This window comes from Sus scrofa, chromosome 4, assembly GCF_054392235.1.
Source record: "Sus scrofa isolate SSC_HxYL_T2T_F1_AM1 chromosome 4, Sscrofa_HxYL_maternal_Yorkshire_Landrace_v2.0, whole genome shotgun sequence".
In the NCBI taxonomy this organism is placed as follows: Eukaryota; Metazoa; Chordata; class Mammalia; order Artiodactyla; family Suidae; genus Sus; species Sus scrofa.
The window spans coordinates 97,308,523-97,330,166 of record NC_139386.1 but is presented as its reverse complement, the minus strand read 5'-3'; the positions used below and the strand labels follow the sequence as shown (position 1 = coordinate 97,330,166).

Genomic DNA, 21,644 nt, shown 5'->3' with positions numbered 1-21,644 from the left:
GGTTGCAGATGTGGCTCGGATCCCGTGTTGCTATGGCTGTGGTGTAGACCAGCAGCTATAGCTCTGATTAGACCCCTAGCCTGGGAACCTCCATATGCCGCGGGAGTGGCCCTAGAAAAGGCAAAAAAAAAAAAAAAAAAAAAAAAAAAAATCCAGATAAGCAAATATTTTACATAGAAAAACATGAGGCAAGAATATTCAGAAACATTCTGAAAAATAATCATAATTGAGGAATGGGTCTTTCAGATACTAAAACATATCATAAAACTACAGTTGTTAAAGCAGCAGAGTGTCAGCACATAATGTATAAGTCCAAGAAAGATACAAAGATACAATAAATTATTTTGAGACAACTGGCTAGCCATCAGGAGGAAAAAATATTGTATTAATAGCACATACCTCATACCAAAATAAATTCCACAAGGACCAAAAGTTTGAATGAATCTGGAAATGGATAATAGTGATAGTTGCACAACATTGTGAATATACTTAAGCCACTGAACTGCATACATTTTATGTTATATATATTTTACCACAATAAAACTACATCACACAAAAAGATTTATACAAAATAGTGAGAAAAATCATGGGATTGGAGTTCCTATTTTGGCTCAGTGGGTTAAGAACTCGATGTTTTCTATGTGAGGATGTGGGTTCTATCCCTGGCCTCACTCAGTGTATTAAGGATCAGTGTTACTGCAAGCTGTAGTGTAGTCACAGATGTGGCTCGGATCTGGCATTGCTGCAGCTGTGGCATAGGCCAGCAGCTGCAGCTCTGATTCAACCCCTAGCCTGGGAATTTCCATATGCTACAGGTGTGGCAGTAAAAAAGAAAAAAAAATGGAACAATTTAATAACCAAGGGTAGAAGGTCTCAAGTGTGATAAAGAGAAGCACACAAATAATCAAAAGCTTCTGCAAACAGAAAAGATTGATAGATTTGACAATATGAAAATTAAAATTTCCTCATGGCAAAAAATGACTATACAAAGTTAAGGAAAATGTCACAAATTAGGAAAAATATTATAACATATTAAAAGGCAAAAAAAGGGAAAATACTTAAATATTCATCCATTGCGGGTGGGGAAAGAGGATCAGTAACAATTCAGGAGAATTCTACATGACCATGTAAAAAATTAAGTCAGGTCTTTATGTGCTGTTATGAAATAATTGTTAACCTCAAACATCAAGTGGGAAAAAAAGCACTATTCAGAGAAGATTACATAGTACATTATAATTTGTGGGAACTATGTCTGTGTTTTCTATGTGTATGGATAGAATATCTCTGAAAAGTTACAAGGAAAAGAGATGAAGCATGAGAGCATTCTCACAGTTTATCATTCTATGCCTTTTGCATTTTGTAACACGTGACCTTATTGGCTATTCAAAAGTTTAATAAAATTAAAAAAAATTAAACTTTCCTGACTTAATGTAGGCCAACAAATATGTTGAAAAGGAAAGGAGGGAAAAAGAGCCACACAAATCAACCAAAAGAGAGCTGGGGCTAATACCGGAAAAATTGATTTAAAAAAATTGGAGATAAATTGGAACATATGATATTGATAAAAGATCAAGACATCAAGAAGATATACAATATACATGCCAAACAACAGAGCCCACAATTTATGAAGCAAATATTGACAAAATTGAAGGGAAAATAGACAGTTCTATAATGATAATTGGAGATTTCAATGCCTTATTTTCAATAACAGATAAAACATCTGAACAGAATATCAGTAAGTCATAGAGAACTTGGGCAATACTCTAATCAATTTAGTTGAGGAGGTGAAAGATTTGTACACTGAAAACTACAAAATATTGTTGACATAAAGTAGATCCAAATGAATGAAACATATCCCATGTTCATGGAATATAAGACCATATTGTTAAGATGGCGATACTCTCCAAATAAATCTACAGATTCAGGGTAATCTCTATTAAAATTCCAATAACCTTTTTTTCCCAGAAATGGAAAAGTTGATCCTGGAGTTTCCTTCATGGCTCAGTGGTTAATGAACCCAACTAGGATCCATGGGGATTTGGATTTGATCCCTTACCTCACTCAGTGGGTTAAGGATCCAGCATTGCCATGAGCTGTGGTGTAGGTCACAGACACAGCTCAGATCTGGCATTGCTGTGGCTGTGGTGTTGACTGGCAGCTGTAGCTGGACCCTTAGCCTGGGAAACTCCATATGCCATTAGAGTTGCCTTATGACTTCAGAAATTCCACTCCATGCCCCACCCCCCAAAGGCAAGACAGAAATGGAAAAGCTGATCCTTAAATTTATATGGGGGACTTAGACATTTTGCAACTCAAAAACTGCTATAGAACTACAGTAATCGAAACAGTATGCTACTGGCATAAGGATAGATATATAGACTGGTGGAATAGAATTGAGAGTCTAGAAATAAACCCAAACATCTACTGATAATTGATGAATTGGCAATAGAGGTTTGAGTTTATTTGAAGATGTCAAGATTATTCAATGAGAGGAAAGAATAACCTTTTCAACAAATGGTGCTGGTGTAACTGGATAGCCCATGCGAAAGAATAAAGTTGGACCATTACTGATGTCACATACAAAAATGAACTCAAAATGGGTCAACAACCCATTGCAACTACAAAACAATTAGAAGGAACATAAGGGTAAATCTTCATGACCTCATATTTGGCAAAGAATTCTTAGATTTGACATCAAAAACATGAACAACAAAAAACAAAAACAGATAAATTGGACTTCATCAAAATTAAAGACTTTTGTGCATCAAAATGTGGAAAGACATCCTGTAGAATAGGAGAAAATGCTTGTAAATGATGTCTGATAAGGATCCTGTATCTAGAATACATAAAGAACCCTTACAACTCAACAACAAAAAGACAAACAATACAATTTTTTTAAATGAGCAAAGGATTTGAACAGATATTTCTCTAAAGAAGATATACAAATGACCAATGAGTACATGAAATGATATTTAATGTCATTGGCCGTTAAGGAAATGCAAATCAAACCCACAGTGAGATACCACTTCATATCTCCTAGGATGATTTTAATGGGAGGGAGGAAAATAGAGGTACTAGTGAAGATGTGGGTAAACAGCACCCCAAGTACGCTGTTGCTAGGAATGTAAACTGGTGTAGCCACTGTGGAAAACAGGCAGTTTCTCAAAAAATTAAACTTAGAGTTACCATATGACCCAGAAATTCCACTCCTAGGTATATATCCTAGAAAAGATGAACCATATGCCCGTGCAGATGCTTGTACGCAGATGTTTGTAACAGAATTATTCATAGCAGCCAGATGGTATAAACAACCCAAATGTCCCTCAGTGAATGAAAGGATAAACAAATTGTGCTGTATACATACAATGGAAGATTTAGCCACAAAAAGGGACAAAATACTGGTACATACTACAACTTGGGTGAACCTTGAGAACACTATGTTAAGTAAACGAAGCCAGACACAAAACGTTACATCTCTACGAGTCCTTTTATAAGATCTATCCAGAACAGGCAGAAAGTAGATTAGTGATCACCCCAGGATTAGGGAGAGGGAGGAGAGAGTGATAACTTAATGGGTACAAGGTGTTTTTCTGGGATGATAAAAATGTTTTGGACCTAGAGAGAGGTAGCAGTTACATAATGTTAGGAATACATGAACCGCCACTGAATTGTACACTTTATAGTATTAATGGTATGAGAATTTCGCTGCAATGAAGACAACAAGACATGCATCTAAGAGTACGCTGGTATAATTCTTGAAATATAACAAAAAAGAACAAAAAACTTAGAAAGTTTCCAGAGGGAAAATACTTTGAAAGGAAAAATAATCCAACTTCTCATATGGAGTACTGGAAACCTGATGACAGTGAAAAGACATCTATGTGCTACTTAAAGGAAAGAAGTAGCAATCCACAAATTCTTGCTATTTAGCCTCGATGTCACTTACTAGCAGGGTAAGAGAACATATTTGTACTTAAGTAAGGATCCAGAGAATAGAGCCTATTTGAGGAAAAGCCTCAAAAAAGTTGTCTGTCAAACAGGAAGTTAATCACAAGAGTAGGGAAAGATAAAGAATAAACAATGGTGAGCAAAAAAACACACAACAATTGTCATTAAACTGCAAGGGTTGATGGTAATGTGACTGGGAATTTTTGATTTAAGTGGTAAGTAAATATTCTTGAAATAAAGGAGTCATAATTTCAGAGAAGATCTAATATATGTCTGGAAATAGAACACTTGACTATGTCGGTGAAACCTCCAAGTTGGGAGGATTTGCAGTGAGAGGCGTTAGGATGTTACAAGGTTGTGCAGTGAGCAAAGAATGTGGGCTATGACTATTCTGCATTTTCATTTTACTTGGGATGATGGTAAGCAATGGGAGACAGAGGGCAGGATGGGTATCTTTTGAAGATTTTAATATAATAGTGGAGAAATATACATATCAAGAAGGTAAGGGCTAAAGGAAGGAGAAACACAAAAGAATTCTAAGGAGGGAAAAAATGGTTGGAGAGCAGTGTGACTTCACCTCTCAGCAGCGCTGCCCTCATTGTCCACCCTTCCTTCTTTCTTTTTCTTTTTTCCCCAGATTTTTATTTTTTCTTTTATAGTTGATTTTATAGTGTTCTGTCAGCTTCTGCTGTACTGCAAAGTGACCCAGTCATACATATACATGCATTCTTTTTCTCACATTATCTTCCATCATGCTTCATCGAAAGTGACTTGATATAGTTCCCTGTGCTATACAGCAGGATCTCATGGCTTATCTACTCCAAATGTTATAGTTTGCATCTACCAACCCTAACTTCCCAGTCCATCCCATTCCCTCGACCTCCCCCTTGGCAACCACAAGTCTTCTCCAAGTCACGCTTCCTTCTTGAAACAATTTCCTTCTTTGGCTTTTCTGACTATGCACTCACCTGGTTTTTCCCACTGGCTGCTCCTTCTCCACCTTTCTCAACGGATTTCTCAGAATCCTCTGGTGGTCAGTACTATTCCCTCTTTTCTTCCCTAGCTATCATGTCTCCCCATGTCATATTAACTCATCCCATGCTTACAAATAGCGTGATTGCATTGAGGGCCACATTTCCAGCCTTAACATCTACCCTGGGCTTTAGATTCACATCTTACGGCTTATTTAACATCAGTTCTTGGAAGCCAAAGTTAGCATGTCTAAAACTGAATTCTCATTATGCCTACTCTTGCCTAAACCTGCTTCTCCTCAAGCTTTAGCGACAATTACAGCTTGATAAATGTCCCTCCATCTACCCAGTTGCTTAAACTAAAAACTTTTATAAATCATCTTTGAGTCTCCTTTTACTTCTCTCTGGCATCCAGTCCACCAGCAATCTTTATCATTCTAACTCCATTTTTTTCCCCCTGAATCTCCCCATTTTTTCCTCCTCCCCTACCACTATCCTTCTCTCACTTAACTTATTATAAAATCCTCTGAACTGGAATCCCTTTTTCTCTTCTTGCCCTCCTAGAAACTGTTCTGCACAGAGCATTTATTCTAAAGTGATCAATAAAAATGATATTACTCTGTCCGAAACCATCTGGCAGCTTCCTGCGGCCCTCAAAATCCTTCCAACTGCTTTACCCATCCTACAAAGCCTTTCCTGTCTCAGTCTTCTCTTTTCAGATTTCTTTTTCACTCACTCTACTCCAACCACAGCCCTCCCTTCATCCCACGTGCAAGCTAAGATCACTTCTGCACTGGAAACTTTGCACATGTTTTTCTGCTGCCTGGAATAATTAATTCTGCCTTGCCATCTTTCAAGATTCACTTTAATTTTCACACCCTCCTAGGGGACTTTCCTAATGAATATGCTCACCTCACACTTCCATCAAACCACCAGTATTCTATCACATTATCCCAAGTGTCAGTCAGGGTTCTTGATTATAAGTAACAGAAATCAACTAATTAATTAAGTGTATATATATATATACTATATATATATAGTGTGTGTGTGTGTGTGTGTATGCGCGTGTCTTTTTGCCATTTCTTCGGCCGCTCCCATGGCATATGGAAGTTCCCAGGCTAGGGGTTGAATCGGAGCTGTGGCCACCGGCCTATGCCAGAGCCACAGCAACACGGGATCTGAGCGGCGTCTGCAACTTACCCCACAGCTCACGGCAACGCTGGATCCTTAACCCACTGAGCAAGGCCAGGGATCGGACCCGCAACCTCATGGTTCCTAGTTGGATTCGTTAACCACTGCGCCATGACAGGAACTCCAAATATATATATATATTAGAGGAAATCGGGTAGCCCACAGATGCTTGAGGGTCCAGGTGAGCAGGTTTTGAGACATCTCATCCAGGAGCCACACCTTAAGTTGTACCACCTGAGCAGGTCCAGTAGAAGCTGGTCTATCACTCCTAACACAGACACTATAGCCTACATCCCAACACCACTGACCCTGGACCCTTGATTAGCCCCAGAACTGCTGCCACCATTGCCTCGGGCAATGAGGCGGCTGCTGCCATGACTGCTATTGTCAATAGCACAGATACTGTGGTCCTCCTCCCTTCATGTCACTAGATTCTGTTTGAAAGTCTGAGTGGTTGTATCTGATTGGAGGAGCCCAGGTTATGTGCTGCCTCAGCTGCAAAGGTGGCTGGAAAAAATATCTGCAGTTCTCACCTTCTATAGCAGGAGATGGGCTCTGACTCATAAGGTGGAAAATTCCATAAATATGAGAAGTTCAGTTTTCAGGCAGCAGATATGAAATCTGTGCCACATCCTTTTTAATTTTTTTTAATAGCACTTATATCTGAAGTCATTTGTTTTCCCCTGATTTTTTTTGGCAGTCTGCCTTGTTAGAGTGGAAGTTTCATGAAAGCAAGGACCTGGTCTGCTTGATCACCACTCTGTCTCCAGCAATCTCAGTGGTGCCTAGCTCATTAAACATTTATTGAATGAATTTGTGCTGAGGGCCCAAAGGGGTAAAAAGTTGTATCCAATAAGTAGGGTTTCAAGAAGGAGGGAATAGTCATATCAAATGCCACAAGATGGGCCCATTAGACTAGGGATTGACCAATGACATATGAATATGTTCATTTTAGAGGGTTATTAGTAATTCACTCAAGAGCAATTTCAAAAGAGTAATGTCCAAAAACCATTGTGTAGGGGATTGAAGAAAAAATGATGGCAGCAGAGAAAGCTGAAATAATTTCTTCTGGTGTATGCAGACAAATGGGGGAAATTGTATTATTATTTATTAGCTTCAATATTTTCAGTTTCTATTTCCTGACATTAGACCCAAGGCCTATTTAACATCTGCAACAAGAGGAAACATGAATCTGAAAATGTGACAGATATGAGCTTGAATCAAAACGGCCAACTTCTAGGCAAGACCAATCCCTAAGCAAGTTCTCTGCAGCTTTGTTTCTTGTTGTAAAAATGGAGATAATTCTCCTTTCATAAATGTAGGATGCATGTAATGTGAAAGCACACAGTGGATACAGCATATGTTTACTCTTTCTTTTTTTTCCCCTCTAATCTCAGCTATTCCTTCGCCAGCTTCCCAGACTGTCAGTGACCCCAGCTCGTCCTGCACATTGAAGAGGACTGTGGGGGAATCTGTTCAGCTGCAACTGAACTCCTCTTTGGATCCTAATATCCGAGAGATTGAGTGGAATTTGGATTCTGAAGATGATGAGAGAACTCAGATTCTGGTGTCCTGGAATCCTAATACTCTTAACCCTGATTGGTATGACCTTGAAGAAGAATTCAAGTGCAGATTCAGCCTAACAGAGATGGCTTTCTTGAGCATCAGGAATCTCACTATGGAAATGAGTGGACTATATACAGCGAGAATCAAATTCCGCTCAGGAAAATCCCAGGAGGAAACCTTTAGACTCTGTTTATATGGTAAGGTATAGGACCATGCCCCAAGCAGGCATTCCCCAAACCACTTGATCTCAAGTAAGTTAGCCTAAAGTCAGATGTAAAAAAAATCATCCTTTTTAGGAGTTTTTGCAACTCTTCAAATGATGTAAAAACAAAACCAAATTTTAAAAATTACATTTTAGGAAAAATTAGATACAATTTCTTAATTTCTTCTGATTTCTTGTGTTTGTTTAACATTATTTAATTTAGAATAGGAATGGAAAAGAGCTTACGCTTCATCGCTTTCCAGTTAATCCACCTCCAGCAGAACGATGGTAAGGCCTGGCTACCGCTATTGTATTCTCCTGGGCTGGACCATCATTCAGTCCCACATCCCACTCTACGGCCCCACATACAGCTGGCAGAGGGAAGGTAGGGGATACAGGATGGGCTGCAAGTCTACACATCTCACAAGAGACAACCATAAAAGTTTTATCAGAACAATCACTTGAGAGGTCCCCCAGGAATACAAAAATATAGAAGCCCACCCCAAAATATAAAAAACCCTGTCTTTCAATTATAAACTACTGCAAAGTTGATATTAGAAATAGGCCATTCTATCAGAAATGTCCTTGATCGGTTGGTTCAAAAACTGATTTAGAAATTCTTGAATGACCAAAAAAAAAAAAAAAAATTGGCAAAACCAACCAACAAAGCTGGACATCAAAAAAGATGAAGAAAGAACACAAAGGAGCTCCCATTGTGGCTCAGCGGTTAACGAATCTGACTAGGGACCATGAGGTTGTGGGTTCGATCTCTGGCCTAGCTCAGTGGGTTAAGGATCCAGTGTTGCTGTGAGCTGTGGTGTGGGTTACAGACTCAGCTCGGATCCCGCATTGCTGTGGCTGTGGTGTAGGGCAGCGGCTACAGCTCCAATTAGACCCCTGACCTGGAAACCTCCATGTGCCTCAGGAGCAGCCCTAGAAAAGGCAAAAAGACAGAAAACAAAAACAAAAAACAAAAACAAAAACATGAAGAGAACGAACGTTAGAACTAGTCATTAGGTAAAAAGTCTTTTTTTTTTTTTTTTGGTCCTTTTCTTTTGGGCCTCACTTGGGGCATATGTCAATTTCTCCTACAGACCTATGTATCTTTATCATGGAAACACTCTTCACTGACCTAATTTGAGGAGGCTTTCATTTCTATTTTCTTTTTTCTTTTTCCTTTTTATGGTCACACCTGTGGCATATGGAAGTTCCAGGCTAGGGGCCGAATTGGAGCTATAGCTGCTGGCCTACACCACAGCCAAAGCAATGCCAGATCCGAGCTGCCTCTGTGACCTACACCACAGCTCACGGCAACACCGGATCCTTAACCTACTGAGCGAGGCCAGGTATCCAACCTGCATCTTCATGGATGCTAGTCAGATTTGTTTCCACTGAGCCATGACAGGAACACCTAGGTAAAATGCTTTTAAACCAGTAGATCTGAAAACCAGCCAGAGAGATATTAAGACAAAGCTCTGTCCTAGACGCAAGTCAGAGATACCAAAGGAGACCTCCAGCCCCTGTCCCTTGGAGTTCCCAGGCCAATGAGGAGCCAAATACTGTCATCCCCTAGGAAGCAGGGAACTCTAGGCAGACAGTAGAGAGGGGAGGGAGAGGAGGAGCGGAGGGAGCAGAGGCTGGGGTATCTAACCTCCCAGATCTCTTTCCCATTGGTCCTCTTGGCTTCCACCCTCCATCACCTCTACTTGGGTTATCATAGCAGCCTTCAAGCTGGCTTCCCTGCCTCTTTCCTTCTCCCTTGCAAATCCATGAAGCTGATATTTTGATCTCTGTAAAGTGTAGTGCTCTTCTTGTTATTTCCCTGCTTAAAACCAAGTAATGCTCCTGGTCCCCAACCCCCACAGGATAAATGGCACTTAGGAAAAGAAGCCCAGCCCTTACAGGATTTGGTTCTTGGCTGCCTCTTCAGCCTCATTCCCTGACACTTTCCCCCATGTGCCATGTTCCAAATTTTTTACCCCTCTTCTCACCACCTGGCCCATTTCCTTCTTGACGTATGCTGGTGGCTCTCCAGGGAATATCCCTCTCCCACACATTCTCTGCTCACCTCACCTAGTGGGAGCAAGGGCGGGATGAGGAACTCCAACAGAAGAGATTGGAAAGAGGAGGCTGGATTGACTGGGTTGGCTCTGAAGCTGGATTGTCCGGTCAGTGAAAGATGGAAAACACATCAGCTGCCTCCAGCTCCTCATCCCCGAGCTTCTCTCTCTCTCCTTCTTGGTCGATAAATACCTGGCCTTAGCTTCCTGAGTAACATCATGTCAGTACATTCTTATCCTATCTCTTTGGGCAGCAAGAAATGGAAGACTTGGGGTTCCTGCTGTGTCTCAGTGAGTTAAGAGCCCCACTAGTATCCATGAGGATGTGGGTTCAATCCCTGGCACCTTGCTCAGTGTCCTAAGATCTGGAGTAGCTGTGGCTGTGGCGTTGGCCAGCAGTTGGAGCTCTGATTCCACCCCTGGCCTGGGAACTTCCATATGATATAGATATATCTATACAAAGGGGAGAAAAAGAAAAAAGAAATGAAAGCCTACTCAAATTAGGCCAATGAAAGGTATTTTCATGGTAAAGATACATAGGAGAAAGATCGATAAAGGAGTTCCTCTGACCTTCATGTTCACAGGAACCAGAAAGTTGATGGGCACTCTCTCCTGTCTGTCATGGACCAAGTACTCTATGTCTTTGCTTTCAGGGTCTCTTTCTCCCTTTCCTATCCTTGTTATTCTCCTGGGCTTCTCTATGTGGTTGGGAGTATAGCCTTCTGCAGCTATGGGTTCCATACAACCGGAGAGCAAAGGAAGTTTCCTGGTCCACCCCATGTGGAAAATTCCAGGATGGGCTCTTACTGGTTGGGCTTAGGTCACAAGATCACCCCAGATGAGTTACCGACCAGGAAAATAGCATATTTGGATTGTCAGGGCTTGAGATGTGTCATGCCCTCACCTGTAACCAGGATTAGTGTGCTTTGACTAACAAACAAATCATGGCAAAACCACAAGGTTGGAACAAGCGAGGAGTTGCTAGCAAAAGTAGAAGTGCTACCAGCTGGTTTCCCTTTGTTTTGCTTTCCATTTTCTGAGAGTCTGCCAGCACCCATGTTGAATCTCCCAGCAACACTTGCTCACTCCCCATCTCCTGTAGAACTAATTTCGCATCCCAGCATTAGAGATCCTCCATCCTTTGGTGCCACTGTTCCAGCCTTTTTGCCATCCAAACACTTTGTTCCTCAAATATAGCCTCTCTCTCATTACCTCATGGCTTTCAGAGTCTCCATGTCCTAAGTAAAGATTTTCTGATTCCTAATGAATATGTATTTCCATTTTGAAGCCTGAAAGTTATTTTTCCTGATCCTTTTATGGATCATGTTTCTCTCTGCCTTGCAGTAGTTATTTGCGTATCATCTGCTCTCAACTTGAGAGCAGGGTCCATGCCCTTCTCTTTTTTTTGGCCACTTCCATGACATGTGGAAGTTCCCAGGATCAAACCCTTGCCACAGCAGTGACCCAAGCCACTGCAGTGACAGATGTACTGCTCTGTAGAGCCAGATCCTTAACCCACTGCACCATAAGGAAACTCCCATGCCCTACTCTTATTGGCATCCACCCAGTGTTTAACACAGCTCCAAATAGGTGCATTCAGGAAGTATTCCTTTAACCAAATACATTTAAACATTTTTAAAAAGGATATGTACAGAACTGCACCTAAGTTTTATAGGACTTTTTAAAAAAATTAGTCAAGCCTGATTAATACTCCTTCACTTACTGAAAAGAACATAATAAAAATCCATGAAAGCCACTTGCTGAATGAATACTTTAAATGCCTAAGAGTACATGCTCTCTAACACCTGTCTCTGCTTCATGACGCTTTGTAATAGACATTCCATTTGAGTTTTCTTAAAATTTCATTTTATTTGAGATGTGTTATGATTGTGTTTTGAGATGTGTTATGAGCTGATTTAAAATGTCCTGTTTCAGGTACACAGAACACTAAATATTTACTATCTGATCTTTTAATCCTGCTCTAGGTGACTCTACTAATACACCTAAATCAATGCAACTTTATAGGGTTATTTTGAGGATTAGTTGGATTAATTTGAAGCCCTTTGAGCTGTGCCTGGAAATACATACCTGTTCAGTAAATGCTAGGTATGTTTTTCTTTTCATCAGCTAATGCAGTAAATTACATTGATAAATTTCCTATTTATACTATCCTTGCATTCCTATAATAAACCCAACTTGATCATGATGTATTGTGTATTTATATTTGCTAATATTTAATTTAGGAATTTTAAATTCTGTTTGTAATTGCTTAACCCATGGATTTGTAAGTGTGTTTCATCTCGTTTGGGTTTTAGTATTCTTCTAAGACTATGGCTATATTCAGGTTTTCTCCCTCTTCTTAATAGGATTTTTATCATTTATACTTTCCTAGAAGAGGATTATTTCATTTATATTTTTAAATTTATTTACATGGAGTTGTACACATAATTTTCTTCCTTATAATTTTATATACAATACATATACTATATAATAATACTTTTAATTATATTAATAAGTTTCTTCCTCTTCCTTATTATTTTTACTATCTCCTCTTATCTGTAGTTATGCCCAGTTCTCATTCCTAGTGACATTTAATTACAGCTTTAATTTTTCAGTCACACACCACTATTTTTTCTTTTGATTGATCCTTTTTCAAAAAATCAACTTTGAGAGAGTTCCCCTAGTGGTTCAGTAGTAACAAATCTGGCTAGTATCTATGAAGACTCAGGTTCGATCCCTGGCCTCACTCAGTGGGTTAAGGATCCAGCATTGTTATGAGCTGTTGTGTTGGTCGCAGACATGGTTCAGATCTGGCATTGCTGTGGCTGTGGCATAGGCTGGTGGCTACAGCTCTGATTAGACTCCTAGCCTGGCAACTTCCATATGCCATGGGTGTGGCCCAAAGAATACAATAATTAAATAAATTAATAATAATAATAATTTAAAAATCAACTTTGATTCAGCTGGTCAAATCTTTTTTATTGTTATCTTTTCCCTTAAATTAGGAATATGTTTAACTGCAATTAGAATTAAACTTGATTTTTAAAGCCTTAAGCAAATGGCAGTTTATTTTTCTCATGTAACAAGAAGTCAACAGATAGCATTTGCTGGCCTTCATCCATCCGCTCAGCATTGTCCCCAGGGAAGGAGGCTCCCTCTGTCTTTCTGCTCTGCCATCCTTGGCACAGGGGCTTTTGTCATCATGCTTGTTGCCTCATGGCCCAAGATGGCTGCTTCTCTAGGCATCAATCTAAAATAAAGACAGTAGGAGTTCCCACTGTGGTGCAGTGGAAAGGAATCCAAATAGTATCCATGAGGATGTGGATTCCATCCCTGGCATCACTCAGTGGGTTAAGGATCCGGTGTTGCCTTGAGCTGTGGTGTAGGTTGCAGGCATGGCTCAGATCCTGCATTGCTCTGGCTGTGGCGTAGGCAGGTGGCTACAGCTCCGATTAGACCCCGAGCCTGGGAACTTCCATATGCCGAAGGTGTGGTCCTTAAAAAGACAAAAAGTAAAATAAAATAAAATATAAATACAATAGCAAAAGAGATACAGACAGGGGGAAAATCCTTCTTGTTTTGAGGCTTTCTTTTTTAGAAAGAGACCCTTTCTCGCACCCAGCAGATTTTCCCTATTTTATTGGTCAGAAGCAATGCAATGGTAAGAAACTGAAATTGAGAATTTAGCTTTCTAGATTCTTCAGTAAACAAAGGCAAGGACAATGAGGGAAGTAGGACTGAGCATGGAGTGAGCTACCTACCAGATTGGCCCCCTGGCCATTAACATCTGTGTTTACCTATGTTACATCCTGTTCTCTAGGCTATTTAAGTCTATCTGCCATAGTAAAACCATCCAAGGTAGGAATAGTGGATTTGATTTAGACTTTTGCAAACTGTGTTGCTAGGTACATAGTAATAAAAAAAATATCTCTATTTGGCACACAATGTTTTTTATCTCAAATTTTATTTGATCTATAGTAACTATTGCCACACCTGCAATCATCTTGTTGAACATTTTGCTCATCTGATGTTTTTCAACTCTTTCTTTTTAATCTTTCTGTGTCATTAGGTAGTGTAAATAGCTAATTTGGCTGATCTGGGTCAATAGGAGGATGTAATGCATTCAAATGTATTTTAATATTTTGCATGTACGGACCTACCCTGGGCATCTTATTTGATGTTTTTTATTTATCCCTTTTTTCTTTGTTTTTTCCTCTCCTTTTGTTTGATTAATACAATTTTCTTTGATCCAGACTTCTCTTGTAGTTTGGAAATTATACAACATTGTATTTTTACCCCACGGGTTACTAAACTTCCATTTTACTTCAATATTTAATGATAATAAATATGGCAGTTCCCATTGTGGCTCATGGGTTAAGAACTTGACATAGTGTCTTTGAGGATGTAGGTTCAATCCCTGGCCTTGCTCAGTGGGTTAAGTATCCAGGATTGCCAGCAGCTGTGGTGTAGGCCGGGAGTTCCAGCTCTGATTCCACCCCTAGCCTGGGAACTTCTACACGTTACAGGTATGGCTGTAAAAAAAAAAAAAAAAAGAGGGAAAAATAAATAAATAAATAAATGAAGATAATCAATATATTTTCATTCTCTGAACAAAACAAGAGCAGTAACATGTTCTAGTGTATTCTCAACCCCTCCCATGTTTTATTTATTACATACACCATGATATATATGTTATCACATAGAATTATCATGTATATGTATAATTATATAATTATAATATAGATTATGATATTTAGTTATCTAGACTTAGCATAGAAGGGACTTAACCATCTACTTCATGGCTGGGAGTCAAACCCCTTAGACCGGGTGGTGGTGGGGAAATAGACCTGCATCACCTGCATCACGTCAGTGAGAGAGGTGATATATTTGGGTGGGCCTCTAACTCAGAAGCTCCGTTTCTCTCTTGTCTCCTCTTACCCCAGAACCCATCCCCCACCCTCAGATTCAGATCCATTCATTATCTAATACATCAGGCTGGTGCCACATCAGCCTAGAGTGTGGGACCCCAGGAAACACAGGGAACCTGATGGTGACCTGGCAGAGCCAGGGGCTCCCCAAGGAGCTAGAGCAGAGCGGGACACTGGGGCCATCCCCCAGCTCCAGGAATCTAAGCCTGAGCCTGCCCCTCAGCCACTTCAACAGCCGCCTCACCTGTGTGGTCAGCAACCCTGTGGATGAGAAGAAAGAAACCTTATACCTGGAAAGCATCTGTCCACGGAGGGGTGAGTGTCATCTGCTGGGAAGGGAATAGAAATGGGCAGGCAGAGACATGGGGAGGGCAAGACTGGGAGGACAGTTTATAAGATGCAAACAGTTTAGGGCAGTTTATAGGATGCAAACAAAAAGTCCCCACCTTGGTGAATAGCCACACCCTCAGTATTAGTCTTTAAACCTTCAAGTCCAGAAACTAGACCAATATATGGAGACAAATGCATCATCCAGGACATCAGTGTGGGAATAGCATGTGCAAACCCTTCACCAGCACTGAGGAGCCTGGGAGGCTGAATTAGACATTAGATCCAAGTAAGGGAGGAAGAGGATTTGAGGAGTAAGGACTGAAGAACTTCAGAGCCCCCGGTCCCCAGCCCTGGAAAATTTGGGTCCGCCAGATTCAGCTGGGATGGGCTGGACATGCATAGCACGTTTGGGCTGATAATTGCCCTTTTTTGTTGCATTATCAGATTTGCTCTTTCAAAGGATGGTTACCACCTCTGAGTACATAAACCACATCTCAACCCTCCTTTATGCAGTCTGAACACCTGCGGTCACTATGACCAGTTACCACACTTCTCGCATTAGCCTAGGGTAATTCCTCGACTACATAAAGGAACTCTATGGGGTAGGTTAGGGGTGGGAGCCTCTGAGATTCCTGTGCAGAGATGGGACAGAAAGCCTGGCAGGAGAAACATTAAGGAGGCAGTGGCTCGTGTGTAGAAAGACTAGAAAGGAGGAAACCTCTTGGGGCTGCATCAAGGGGGTACATTTGGGATACAGCCCCTGAGCCAAGGTGGTCCCACCTCCTCTGCCTTGCCTACCCAACAGGCCTGGCAGGCAGATCTGACACCAGTCTTTGACTCCAGGTTTTCTTCAGGGCAAATGGCTTTGGAGGGGCATCCTTCCCACAGTTCTGATGATGAGCCTAGGGGCTGGAGTGTGGCTCTGGATGAGGAAGAAGATGGATACTGGGAGAGGCAGGTGCTGGGTAGACCCTGAGGGGAGCTCTGTGTGTGGGGGGTTCAGGGAAGGGGAGTGGATGAAAGAGATCCCAGGGAGCGGGGCAGTGCAATGGGTAGATGGAGGCTCGTTGACCTCTCATCCCTGGTAGAAGGCTGGGGTAGAGGAATGTTGGGGGTGGGAGCTCCATGCAGGCTCAGAAAGGAAGGGGGTGGATGGTGGGGACAAGACAAGGGTCTGGGACATGGTCTTATGACCCAGGAGCCATGGCTGCCCTCCCCCACGAGCCAATGAGGAGTCACTTCAATCCTACACATGCTCATTGAGCATCTGTTGTATACAGCTGGGTCCACTTTCCCGCCAGTGGTGCCAGGCTCAGCAGCAACTCCTCAGGTTCTTCCCACGGAGACATCTGCTGATCTTCAGACTGGAGGGGCCAACAGCCATGACCCTGCCTACGAAGAGATTGGCCTCCTGAGACACCATAAGGTGGGTCTAATTTCATCAACTGACATGTGCTCAGAGGCACTGAGTCCTGGGAAGTCTGGAGTGCTCTGCTCTCCATCAGGTTTCGGGTCCAATCCTTGCTTTGGAGAAGACGGTTGCTGTGCCTGGGTGCCCACATGTTGGGAGCTGTGGTGCAGAGGGAGGAAACTCACTAATGGGAAGCTTACCTCACTCATGTGTCCACACCTCATCAGATCTCTGCTACCCAATGACGGGGGATGGCAGAGCAGAAGGGGCCAAAGTGTAAATGACCAGGTGTCCAGTAGGTCCTGCCATCTATATAAGACCAAGGAAGTAAAGTAGGGCACACTAGAAGGCCCTGAATCCAGGGCAGACCCAAGCATCTGAGGATGCTTCTCCTCCTCTCTTCATGGTATCCCTCTCCTTCCTACCTCCCTGAGAGCCTGCCATTAACACCACCTCTTTGGGTAAAGGCTTTGTTGCCCGCACTTGTGAGATGCCCTTGGGAGAGCATCTCGTGCCACTACTGGCCCTTAGGTGGAAATTGGTGCTTCAGCCACAGATGGAATGATTTGCCCAGGGGAGAAGACCTGGAGACAGGACTAGCTGGAAGAGGAGAGGACACTTGAGGGACTTCCTAGAAGCAATGATTGTCAAACCATTGGGAACATCTGAAGGGCTTGGAAAGATGAAGGTTGCTGGGCCCACCCCCAGAGTTTTTGATTCAATGGGTCTAGGGCAGGCCTGAGAACCTGCATTTCTAACAAGTTCCCAAGTCATGCTGACACTCCCTTTAAGAACTACTGGCCTAAAAGGCTGAGCAGCAGAGAAGCAAGTAGGGATGCCCAAGGAGTAGCCAGTGGCCAGGCCCTCTCCTCTCCCATCCTTTGACTTCTGTAAAGAGGGGACAAAGCCAGACCATTGCACCACAAAATGTCACGACCTAGTCCAGTCCCAGCAGGTTAGAGTGGTGGAAAGTGGGGCACAGAGGGAACACTTGGACTTATCAAACAACCACTAGACAGAATAGGGAGGGACACTCCCAGCATAGTGTTCTGTGCACCGTCCCCACCTGCCTCGATGCCTGCCACGTTGTGACTTCCCATGTCAGCCCTTCCGATTTATGTCCCTATCTAACCTGGGCCTTGGGGGAGTCAGGAAATAGTTAATTGTTACCCAAGCCCTAATAACACTATCAGAGAAGCACAGGAGGGGAGCAGCTTGTGACTTTGGGACAGAGAAAAAGATCAGGCAACATCTGACTCAGACACTCAGTCCTGTGCTGAAGCCCTTACCATCTCAGTTCCTGCTCTTGGGAAGCCCCCAGTCTATGGAAAGAGTCAATTCCCTTCAAGGAGACAGACAGCTAAATGCAGAAAAGAGCTGGGGGTGGCATGAAGAAGGGTCTGGAGAAGTGGATGTGAGGCTTGTCTCCAACAATGACTTTTTTATTGACATATAGTTAATTTACAATGTTAGTTCCTGGGGTACAGCAATGTGATTCAGATACACATACATATATTATAAAGAATATATTATATAAATATATCCAATATTTATATATTATATAAAGAATATATTATATATTCTTTTTTACTGAAAAAAAAATAGACTACAGTGCTCTGTGCTATGCAGTAGGAGCTGGTTTTTTATCTATTTTATATATAGTAGCATTTTGTATCTGCTAATCCCAAGCTCCTAATTTATCCCTTCCCCACCCTCTTTCCCCTTTGATAACCGTAAATTTGTTTTCTATGTCTGTGTGTCTGTTTCTGTTTCATAAATAAGTTCATTTGTGACATAGATTTATTGATCAACCCTCTAAAATTACTTTGTTCCTTGTGCCTCAGTTTCTTCATTCATAAAATTAGGATTATAGCAATGATACCTTACATTTATCTGATGCTTTTCAGTTTTTCAAAGCACTTTTGCAAAAAGAGCAGTTAGGGTGATTTATAAATTTGTTCAGCAAATATTGTTGAGTGTCTACTGTGTCTATTGAATTGTTCTGATTTGGACTACAGATGTCTACAAAACCAGAGCAATCCTTGGCCTCATAGAATATACATTCTAGGTTGAGGGAGGGGAGGATGACAGATTAATATGCAAAATATGAAGTGCTGTATGATGACAGGTGCTTGAGAAAATTAAGCAGAAAAGAGAGATGAGATGGTAGGGTCCTACTTTAACTAAGGATGTCAGGAGAAACCTCGCAAGAAGAGAGACCCTGAAAGAGGTGGGGGAGTGAGCCAAATAGAGTCTTAGAGTGGAGAGAGAGACATAGCAACCCAGGTAGAAGACAGCATGTGCAAAGATTAGTAGGGTGCAAGGAGAAGTCTGCGCTGAAGCTGTATTTTGGGGAGTTATCAGGCTTGAGAGCCAGAACCATTTGGTTGAGGACAAGAAGCTCATGAAGAGACGTAGCTTGACTGACCCTTCTCTCTAATGCTTAAAAATCAATCGAGATTCTTAAATGCTGCTTGAATTGTAGAAAGACACAGAGAAGGGCAGCTGCCACTCAGATGGCCCAGAGCAGACTTTGTCCATCCATACTGTCTACGAGAAGATTCGGACAAGCCCAGATCTCCAGAGGGATACCTAGACCACGAAGACATTGTGGCATCAAGGGACCTTGGAAAGATCCGCCTCGTCCCTCCCTTTACCTGTTAAAGTCCCCAAAGGTCCCCCCATAAGGTGGAGCTGGAACTAGAGCTCAAGTCTTTCTGACCAATCTCACTGACACCACAGAGCAGCCTGAACTGCTCCCCTGGGTTCCCCACCACAATTTTCTCACATCCCACATGGTGGATGGTGACTCTGCTTCTTAAATACCCAAGTGTGAGAAGCAAACCCTTCAGCCTTCAGACCTATGGACCATTTAATCCCATCAGGGAACAGCCATGGTCCAGGGAGGACCTCATAGGGATGGTCAGGGGAGAGAGACATGATTTCCTGGACAAGGGAGGGTGCTGGGGGCCCTGAGAAGGAAGGGCCTTTGGTGGAAGACCTTCATGATTTCACAGCCCAGCTCATGACCCATGAATAGAGAGAAGAATGAATGTTGGGTGTGAAAAAAGCAAGGGGCCTGCAGATACAAGATTCAAGGCCAGCTGTGATGCAAGGGGAGAGATGGAAACGGAGGTGGAAAGGAAAACATTTGTTTTTTGAGCTGCATCGTCTAATAGGCTTAGTTTTAAGCATAGGAAGTGTAAGTGTGAGTGTAAGTGCAAGAATCTCAGGTTCCTAACATTCAAGTCATTCAGACTTTTATTTTTATTACATAATATATACATGGAGTACAACAGTCAAAAGACCTGTCTCGTTGAAATGATCATGTTTCATCGTTTGGTTGTTATTAAAATAGGGTCATATTCCCATTATGTATTCTAACTCATTGATTAAAATAGTACATAAAAAACATACATTAAACCATGTTATTAAATTTCCCTACTATTTATAATGTTTTATCACTTGACCCCTTTGAATTTAGAGGTAAAAAAAAAAAAGTTGAGTGATTATAATTTTTGCTTCCTTCTTTCTAATTTATTTTTGTGTATGTCTTTTTAAGGCTGCAACTGTGGCATATGGAAGTTCCCAGGCTAGGGGCTGAATCAGAGCTACAGCTGCCAGCCTATACCACAGCCCCAAGAATGTGGGATCCGAGCTATGTCTGTGACCTACAACACAGCTCATGGCAATGCCAGATCCTTAACCCACTGAGCAAAGCCAGGAATGGAACCCGAGTCCTCAGGAATCCTAGTCAGTTTCTTTACCACTGAGCCATGACGGGAACTCCCTTCTTTCTGATTTTTATGCCTCATTCCTTTCTCTTGCCTAACTGAATTGGCTAATGCCTCCAACACCATGTTAAGTAATAGTGATGATAAAGAATATCCTGTGGGAGTTCCTGCTGTGGTGCAGTGAGTTAAGGATCCAGTAACAGCTGTGGCAAAGGTCATAGTTGCAGCTCAGATTGGATCCCTGGCCTGGGAACCTCTATATGCCTCATGTGAGGCGGAAAAAGAAAAAACAAAACAAAAACCCTTGTATTGTTCTTAACCTTAATAGAAATGCTTCTAGTGTTTCTCCTTTAAGCAGGATGTTGTTTTTTGATTAAGGCATATTTGTTGTATCATGTTAAGAAAGTATGTATTTATTCCTATTATTTCAAGAGTTCTATCGAGAGTAAAATAGTAAATTCTATTATTTCCTTTTTATCATCTATGAAGGTAGATAAAGTTTTCTTTTTTATCTTAATAACATGTTACTAGATGTCTTAATATTGAACTATTCTTGCATTATGGGAATAAATCCCAGTTGATGTGTTATTCTTTTAATGTGCACTGTTCGATAATATTTTTATTTGGGGAGTTCCCATCGTGGCGCAGTGGTTAACGAATCCGACTAGGAACCATGAGGTTGCGGGTTCGATCCCTGCCCTTGCTCAGTGGGTTAATGATCCGGCATTGCCGTGAGCTGTGGTGTAGGTTGCAGACGCGGCTTGGATCCCGCGTTGCTGTGGCTCTGGCGTAGGCTGGTGGCTACAGCTCCGATTCAACCCCTAGCCTGGGAACCTCCATATGCCGCGGGAGCGGCCCAAGAAATAGCAACAACAACAACAACAACAACAACAACAACAACAACAAAAAAAAGACAAAAAAAAAATTTTTATTTGGGATTTTTTTCATCATTATTTATAAATGAAGTTCTCGTGTACTTTTATTTTATGCTTTACTTGGTCAGTTTGGTATTTGTGTCATGCTTATAAAATATTCTTTTATCCTCATTTCTTGTAATAATTCAATAAAAATTTGCTTTATAGCAAAAAAATTCCTTTTAAGAAAATTATTTTCATTGCTCAGTATTGATTTAATTTTTATTATGTTACTTAAAGGCATATAAACATGAAACTATGTATTAGTGTCTAGTGCTTATAGCTTTTATACTATAGGCATATATAAAGTAAATAAAAACAAAGCAACAGAACAATGAAGCAATGATTATTCAAAATAATATTCAAACATCCAACTTTAATGTGATGGG

The 21,644-nt window shown here is 41.4% G+C and overlaps 1 protein-coding gene across 5 annotated transcripts in view; it reads left to right on the top strand.

Moving 5' to 3' along the window:
* Positions 1-21,431, top strand: part of LOC110260316 (CD48 antigen) — a 28,533-nt gene extending 7,102 nt beyond the window's left edge. Inside the window, exons 1-6 of one of the 5 annotated variants that reach the window (XM_085022657.1) lie at positions 7,738-7,873; positions 8,102-8,166; positions 14,882-15,181; positions 16,040-16,150; positions 16,477-16,622; positions 19,093-21,431. In XM_085022657.1, the coding sequence (XP_084878783.1) occupies positions 8,109-8,166; positions 14,882-15,181; positions 16,040-16,150; positions 16,477-16,622; positions 19,093-19,203 (726 nt within the window). In that variant the 5' untranslated portion in view covers positions 7,738-7,873; positions 8,102-8,108 and the 3' untranslated portion in view covers positions 19,204-21,431. Of the gene's footprint in view, positions 1-7,507; positions 7,874-8,101; positions 8,167-14,881; positions 15,182-16,039; positions 16,151-16,476; positions 16,623-19,092 lie in introns of those variants that run through there. The other 4 variants (XR_014844020.1, XM_021089623.2, XM_021089622.2 and 1 more) reach the window with 4 other exon arrangements.
* The last annotated feature ends 213 nt before the right edge of the window (positions 21,432-21,644 follow it).